General features: G+C 42.6%; 1 protein-coding gene across 1 annotated transcript; it reads left to right on the forward strand.

Moving 5' to 3' along the window:
- The first annotated feature begins 4,888 nt into the window (after window positions 1-4,888).
- On the forward strand, window positions 4,889-6,447 carry LOC147894561 (7-deoxyloganetin glucosyltransferase-like). Its single transcript, XM_087385216.1, has 2 exons — window positions 4,889-5,399; window positions 5,440-6,447. The coding sequence occupies exons 1-2, from the start codon at window positions 4,917-4,919 to the stop codon at window positions 6,373-6,375; spliced, it is 1,419 nt and encodes a 472-aa protein (XP_087241342.1). The 5' UTR covers window positions 4,889-4,916; the 3' UTR covers window positions 6,376-6,447.
- Window positions 6,448-8,864: the final 2,417 nt, after the last annotated feature.

Below are 8,864 nucleotides of genomic sequence, written 5' to 3' on the forward strand. Positions count from 1 at the left end.
TTCTTCTTTATTAGCACTTCTATAGATTCGAAGCTCCCATACACAGTTCCAAGCTTTCACTCAAGACAAAAGAGCCGTACATACACAGCTTGCTTCCAAGCCTAAAGAAGAGGAGTAGTACGAACAAGGAGAAGACACAAGCTTGGAAAAGAAAGATCCTTCCATACCTTTTTCCAGGTAAGTCCTTTTGAAGTTGTTCTTGCTTGCCTTTTCCAGTTTTGTACTCTTTCGCATCCACGAAACGCAGCATCTAGGTATGAGCGACGCGTTGTTTTGTCGGGCGAAACGTCCTTTTCCACTTTTGAGTATTCTCGACTGTCGGAGTGCATGTATAGAGGCGTCTGAGAGCGCGTCTAAACTGGCGTCTACAGGCGCGTCTATATGCGCGTCTGAGAAAAGCCAGACACTCACAGACGCGAATATAGACGCCTCCACAGACGCAATGTTAAACGAGAATTTAGACGCGATTTTAGACGGGCTGTGTAACGCACTGTTAGACAGAATCTAGAACGGATTGTTAGACGCGTTTTTAAACGGAATGTTAAACGAAGTGATAGACGCTCTGTTAGACGCGTTTATAGACACGCAGATCAGACGGGTCTGTAGACGCGCTCTGACAGAGCCTCTTTTTTTTTTCGCCCCTTTCTTCTCAGCTCCCAAAGTAATAGATTTGTTTATTTTTTTCCAGTTCAAGATGTGGCTAGGAAGTGCTTCTAACTCACCTGATCCGCAGGAATCGATATGGAAGGATTTATATAATCTTTTAGGACACCCTCCTAGTCCTGCAGAGTTATACGGGTACATGACGGGTACCCTTAACACTCCCCAGGAGTCGGCAGTACAGACTCCGAGCCACCCCACACCGCCTGAGATCACCCCAGCGGAGTCCGCACAGCCGTCTTATGCCCCGTCTTATGCCCCTTCCCCCGTACCGTCTTATGCCCCTTCCCCCATGCCGTCTTATGTACCGTCTTATGTCCCTTCCCCCATCCCGTCTTATGCCCCTTCTGCCATCCCGTCTTATGCCCCTTCCCCCATGCCTTCAGGAGGTCCTTCTGCCTCAGCGAGCCATCGACGTACTCCCCAGCCGTCAAGACTCGGTTCTCCAGCCGCGAGTGGTCAGCGTAGTCCCGCGTGGTCCCCAGCTACGAGTGGCGAGCGTACGAGCTCGACACGACAGGGTAGCAGGCGTAGTAGCAGGGAGAGCGGTGGCGGATGCTGCTTTGGGCCATGTGGCGGTGAGGAGGAGGATGATTCAGATGATTTAGACGTGCCTCTGGGTGATGGTACGATTTATTATGACATCACCCAGACAGGAGGCATCTTGCTGGATGCGCGGGGGAAGGACATAATGGCCTTCATGCGCTCTGTAATTGCTAACAATTACAGAGATTGCTTTATCCACTACAAAGACCACCCAAAGAGGTTGGCTGATGAGACCCTCGCTACTGTTCGCGCTAGGTATCCTAACCCCCCCAATCGCCAGTTCACAGATAAATGGGGGAAGTCAAAGATTGTTACGATACTTAGCAATAAAAGATCTTCCCTTAAGAGGCAGGCACTAGCGGAGCTTGCCAGACTTGAGGCAGGTCAACCTCCAAGGGGCCCGCCCCACACCGCTCAGAAGCGTGAGTGAAGGAAGGCAATGAAGTCAGCGAGGGAGGAGCCCAGTCTGCAGCACGTGGAGGCACGGAGGATCCAGATGGAGGAGTATGGGAGCCCGCATTTTGGAGCAGGGGGTGTTGACTCATGGGAGGCCCAATTTGTAAGTATCGATCTCAAATTATATTGCTTATGTAGTTTATTAGGAGGTTGGTTGTTTCTTTGTACTAATTTCTCCACAAAGTGTATCGCGGTCATGCAGCTTGAGATCGTGGGCAGATACCCTACTCCAGTGGAGACAGCCTGCCACCGCCACCATCGCAGAGGAGATACATGGAGGCACTTCTATGATGACGGGTTGATTACTGAGGAGCAGTATACCCGAGCTACTGGACAGGCCCCCCAGGTATTTGAAAGTAATTAAATAATGCCAAAATTATAAGTAAAGATTTGATTTTTCATACATTGATATATGTTGTCCCTTGTTTACAGGGCACCCCTGCACAAGACGACGAGGAAGACGAGGAAGGAGGTGCAGAAGGCAGCGCAGAAGGCAGCGCAGAAGGGAGCGTGGAAGGCAGCGAGGATTAGTCGTAGAAGTAGTGCTACTATTCTTTTTTGTACTTAAAGCCATTGGCTTGGCTTCGTGCCTCTTGTATATAGACTCCTCCTATTTTTTGTACTTGAAGCCACATGACATGGCTTAGCTTCTTTATTCTTTGTACTTGAAGCCACATGACATGGCTTAGCTTCTTTATTCTTTGTACTTGGAGCCACATGATGTGGCTTACCTTCGTGCTATATGTATATACAAGCACTTTTTGAGCTTTCAATTTTATTGCGTAATATTTTATTTGCAATTGTAATAAAAATGCTGTTGGCTGTAAGAATTGAATTACAGAATGTGGATATGGGATTCTTGTAACTATATAGCATACACAACATACACAGTATTCTGTAAAATTTATAAAAAAAAAAAGGCGCGGCTATCAGTTCGTTTAAAAACGCGTTTATATGCGCGTCTGTCTGTTCGAAATGCGTTTATACGTGTGTCTATAACGGCGTTTATAGGCGCGACTATATACGCATGTACAAGCGCGTCTATACGCACATAAGTCTGATATATAGATGCGCTAATAGACGCGGGTCTCCTGACGCGCAAATAGACGCGCACATAGACGCGCCCGTAAGTTTTTTATTTAGTTCATGAAACGCGTCTGTGCGCGCGTCTATGGGTGCTTTGTCTTGTTGTGCTATAGATTTTTTGAGGATGATGCATATATCGATGGCGCTCTTTCAAAGGAAATATTGACACCTATGCCAGTGTTTCCACACTTCGAAAAAAATTATTTCAATTTATTTTGCATCAAAATATAGTTCATCAAAAAGTGGCATATACCTTGTAGTGTTAGATCAATCCTCACCATTTGGACATTTCAATATCAGTTTAGTCCAACCATAGTGCAACTCATATTATTAGTTTTTGCCATAGAGAAAATTAGGAAATTAGCTAGCAATTAGAGGGAGATTATTAGAGAAAAATCTATGAACCTAATTTAAATGTTCAAGAAGAGGTAAAATAAAGAAATGTTACATTGTAGATTAGCTTTGGAGCTCCTTTGGAGAAAGAGGTGGCAAAGACAATGATGCTAATTATGATTAATGTCATGTCAAAACTAAGCCATTAGAGAAGATTTTGGCAACTTGAAGAGAGAACTATAGCAAGAGAATCAGAGCAAGGAGAAGGAGAGGGAAAGGATAAGAAAAAAACAGAGGCAATCCCTACTATTTGTATGCATGATGTGGGCAAGGATCAGAATAAGACAAAAGCAAGCCCTACTATTTGTATGCTTGAGAATAGAATAAATGCTCTCTAGTATTGGCATAATATTACTGAATCATCTATGGTGCCTTGAGGTTTCCTGTAAACTAGCACCATTGAAATTCTCTCTATCATGGAAGATAATATAGACTCAAGCTTCAAATGATCTTAGACTACCATTGGGATGACCAACCCTCAATGCATGGACCAAGGCAAAGCAAATTTGTAACCCACTTTCAAGGTACTATGCTCAAATTTCAAGGTTCTTAACCTCCATAGATTCTCACATTGAAACTATTCATGCTCACTATCTAAAAACAACAAAGGAAACCACAAGTTAGCACCATAGTTTCCAAATCTCTACCTTGGAAATTCCCAAAGCTCAAAGCGAATCATAATCCTAATAATAAAGATGTAAAAATACATCTTCCTTAATTGTGAATGTATACTTGGTCCAATGCATAGATGAGGTAAATAAGCTCACAATCCTATGAACACAAATAATGCAAGTCTCTAGGTTGGAGCTGCTCACACAACACCACATGAAAAAGATGAAGAAGATCACAACCTTGACATTAGGGATTAAATCCAAGATTGTGTTAGGGTAAAAATTTCTACGAGGATGTGGGCCTAATATGATAAATAGTACTACTAGTACGTGTGGACCTAAATCCAAGATTGGAAAATCTTGTACAAGGGTGTGGGCCTAAATCTACTAGGGATATGAATACCCTCATAATACCACTTATAATAATAGCATTATTAGTAAAATAATATTATCAATGATAAAGTAAAATCGAGCTATAAGAGAATCCTCTAGAACACACTTTTGCAATGTCAAATTGATTCTCCCTCTCTCCAACTTTCGTGAAGAGTTCAAAAACTCTCATCTATTATTGTTGATCTCATGCAAGGCTTACGTAAGGGACAAGGTGAAGTTCATGGTTGAGGTGTACCCTTACTCTTGAAAGATCTTGTCACTCTCCATGATTGGATTCAAAAGGCACACGTAGCTACTTGGAGATGCTTAGAAGTTTCTTTGCGAGACTACGTTTTTACTAGGCGAATTAAAGTAACTTTTATGAAGCACACACATGATACTTCATGTGAATGCTCAAAGGTGATGGGTGCCCTACATGGCCCTACTCCCTTTAAGTTTTCTTAAAAAGTCACCAACAAGACTTGCTCTAACCAAGAGATTTTGTGTATGTTTTTGTTCAATGGGGATGGGTAAGTGAATAGACTACCCTTTTTAATTGGGGCTTGCTGGAACCATGACATTCTCTGTATGTTCCTATTGCTATGAGGAGAGACTAGCGGTTTAATCCCTTTCCTTATGTGAGTATATGAATAGCCTACTCTTTCGTTCCTTTCCCTGTATTAAAGATACCCTTTGCATTAGTCAAAACCGTTTTTGTGGAAGCCTTAAGGACACGCGAAGCCACCTGACATACCTACTGCCTTATCCTCACTCTATTCTCAAACTTCAGCTATGGATGTGTCGCCTGCAACTCCCCACGCCCTCATCGTGCCTGCGGCTGGCCAAGGGCACATCAATGGCTGCATGCTCCTCGCCCGCTCCCTCTCCTCCCTCGGCTTCTCCATCTCCTTTGTCTACTTCTCTTCCGAATACGCCCAGTTCCTCCACAACCATCGCCCCTCCTCCCCCCTTCACCCCTCCATCCAAATCCATGTCGTCCCAGATGGTTTCCAGCCCGGCCAGCCGCACTTGTCCTTCGAATTCACCTCCTCCATGCGCCAGGGCCTCGAGCAGCTCCTGGAGGAGCTTAACCTGAAGAATCCCGTAACGTGCCTCGTTTCGGATTCCTTCATCCCCGAGACTCAGAATGTCGCCGATAAATTTGGAATTCCCATGATTGAGTACTGGACCTCAACTGCAAAGGCGTATCTGATGGTTCGGAACCTTCCTCAGTTTTATTCGAAGGGATATCTCCCTCTCAAAGGTAGAATGGCTGTGATCCTGTAAAACATTAAGATGGGGAAGCTTGTAAAAGTCTGTACTTTTGCTCACCCTTCTTCGTTTGACGGTTGACTGTATCCAGGGTCTTCCGGCTTCTCCGCTCCAGCTGCATTTTCCTCAAGAACTGCTTGTTTCTGATCCATCCGGAAACCTTCCTCGCTTCTTGATGAAAGTTAGTTCTCGTATGCATACCGCAGAACGGGCTCTCATCCATACAATATCTGAGCTAGAACCCGATGCCTTCGAAGCTTGCAGGGCGGCTCAAATTCCAGCGTACGGCATCGGCCCATTGCTTCATCACGCTTCGTCAGAACCGTCAATTCGATCAAATGAGACGGCCAACAAGCACGAGTGCTTAAATTGGTTGGACACGCAGGCCGACTCGTCCGTCATCTATGTCGCATTTGGAAGCTACGCGACGTTGTCTCGGGAGGAGATGAAAGAGCTGGCATACGGGCTAGAGGCAAGTGAACAGGTGTTCTTGTGGGTGATCAGGACAGATGCGTACGAGGGTGCGGGTGATGAGGTCGATGAAGTATTACCGGAAGGCTTTTTGGAAAGGACGGAGGCGAGAGGTAAGATAATAAGGTGGGCACCGCAAGTGGAGGTGTTGGGGCATGAGGCGGTGGGGGGATTTTTGACGCACTGTGGATGGAATTCAACGATGGAGAGCTTATGGGCGGGGGTGGCGATGCTTGGCTGTCCGAGGGGGTCGAATGCAAACTACATAGATCAAGTATGGAAGGTGGGATTTGAGATGGAGAGAACGGAGGAGGGAGGCCTAACAAGAAGCTACGTAGAGAAAGGGGTGAGGAGACTCATGCAAGAGACCCAAGGGGAGGAGTTAAGAGTTAGGGCCAAAGAGATCATGCTAGTCGTGAGAAGCTCCTCCCAAGAAGGTGGCCTCTCGTACTCTAACTTGCTTAAGTTTTACCAGGACATGAAGTTTCTTTGTGCCCGAGTCCAATGACTTTCTTAACATCATTTTACAGCCACGTTTAGCCACTACCACATTTTATACACCCATGATTAATTTGTGTAGCTCCCACCACATATTCTCTCCTTTAGGCGAACCTTTTTTTCATCACCCAAGTAGCTACATAAATGATTGTTTATTTTTCAATGTGATGTGTCTTTAGGTTTGAAGGTTTCTTTTCGCTCAACTTGCATAATAAAAGCCCACTCAATCTAGAAGAATAACAATTCCATGAAAAGTGCATGTATATAATTCTCATGGTCTATAGACTATCCCTCTTTGGTATTGCCTTTGAAAACGTCCTTTCACACCCTTGGGAAGATGTATTCACAAATTTGCAAAAGGCTATATATTTGAAGATGCATTAAACGGTGTGTTCCATATCTCGTCTATCTCCCAACATTTTTTGTAGTTTTATTTTGGTATGAGAGCTTTGGGATATGCACATACCATTTCTTCACCTTATATAACCTACCAAGGAATCTCTGAAGGGTGAGGTTCCAAATCCTCTGACCTCAATTTGTGTATCCTTTGTTTTCTCCACACGGGCTTCTTTTTTGGAATAATACTATGCAGTCTACCAGCTTAAGCTACTGATGAAGTTTGATGCATTTATCTTAGTTCTCTCAACACGGTGTCAAGCCTCAACCAAAAAATAACCACATCGTTGATTTGAGCCAAAGAGCTCAAGACTTGGTGCCCTTGGCAAGAAGCCATGTAGAGAAAGGCCCAAGGGGTGAGGAGACTCATGCAGGAGATCCAAGGGGAGGAGGCAAGAGAGAGGGCCAAAGAGATCATGTGAGTGGTGAGAAGCTCCTCCCAAGAAGGCGGCCCCTCCTTTACTAACTTGCTTAAGTTCTATAAGGACATGAAGTTAGGGTATACCCAAGTCCAATGACACTTTAAACATAATTATATAGCCATGAATAATTGGTTTAGCCACCACATGATTATAGAGCCATGAATAATTGGTGTAGCCACCACATATTGTGGGCTTTAGGGGAACCTTTTTGTCATCACCAAAGTAGCCACATAAGTGTTTTAGTACAAACTTAAAAGTCACTAGATTTTGTCTATTCCCCCTTGTTCCCTACTTTAATAAATTGTTATATGTACTCTTCAAAAACATGAAGTATATAGTGAGGTAAGATTGATACATGACTTGTTCTCTTATACTGTATTATTTTCTATCACCACACATCAATACAAATGTATTTTTCACACCAATATTAGAATTATATTCTATCATTTTCCATCTCCACACATCAATACACATATTTTTTTAAAACCAATATTGGAAATCACATTGCAGATATTTTAGTTTTATTTATTTTTTGTCTCCATGTAGAAAATAAAATTTAAAGATTTTAGTTTTATTTTATTTTTTGTCTCCAAGTAGAATACAAAATTCATAAAATCAAATACTTGATGGATTATATAGGATCAAATTTTCCTACAACAATTTCGAAAAAAGAACACTAAAAACAAACTTAATTAGTTCTACCAGCTTTGCTATTCTTTGGACACGTACCAAAAATCATATCTAATTAGTGCATCACGTTGTCATCATCTCTCTTACAAAGGCCAACGCTAGGCCTTTGTAGTGGTTGCAACAATATGAGGATGTGCATAACCAAGCTCTTGGAATTTTAGAGTTGCTTCCATTTGTGATATGTTATGTAGTGGCCACATCTTTTGTACCATTTGCAATGGTCTCTCATTCAAGTTCATTAGTGGGGTTTCCTTGCTTATCCTTGGTTTATGTGGGCCTTCACCTTTTAAATATTTTGTTGCCTTTCTTATTGCCACAAAGGAATAATTGTATTTTCAAAAATATTTTGAGGAAACATCATTGCTTATTTCACTTTGGAACACATTGTCACAATTTGGAAGTGGCCATATAGGGAGTGTCCTTCTAGCACTAGTTGTTCAACTACACATTGGAAACATATTTTAATCACATCAAGAAAGGAAGGAGCTCAAGGATTATCATTGTTCTAATCCTCATATGAAAATGGCTTTATAAAATATACAATTTCTAAGATGGTTCATGCATCCCTTATATGGACTATCATCTATCAAGATTGTAAGCACCAAAGTTCAAATGCCTTCAAAACTTTCCTAGTGGTTTGCACATTGCTTTCATGCCAACCTTGTGAGGTCTAAAGAGTGACAACTTGTTTTGTATGATTTATTCTTCTTATCTTCACACCATGAAGAGCGGGAGTCCTTTTTTTCAACGTCTTGGAGTAATTCAATTTGGGCCTTACATTCCTACACATGACCACACTCACACATTAAAGCAAAGACTTTCGAGGAATCGAATGCATCCCTTTTGCAAAATGATTGTTTATTTTCAATGTGATATGTCTTTAGGTTTGAAGGTTTCTTTTCGATCAACTTGCATAATAAAAGCGCACTCAATATAGAAGAATAAAAATTCCATAAAAAGTGCACATACATAATTCCCATGGTCTATAGAC

The sequence above is a fragment of the Dipteris shenzhenensis genome, chromosome 14, assembly GCF_047967505.1.
Source record: "Dipteris shenzhenensis isolate YYH24624 ecotype China chromosome 14, Dip_SZ_1.0, whole genome shotgun sequence".
NCBI classification, from domain to species: domain Eukaryota; kingdom Viridiplantae; phylum Streptophyta; class Polypodiopsida; order Gleicheniales; family Dipteridaceae; genus Dipteris; species Dipteris shenzhenensis.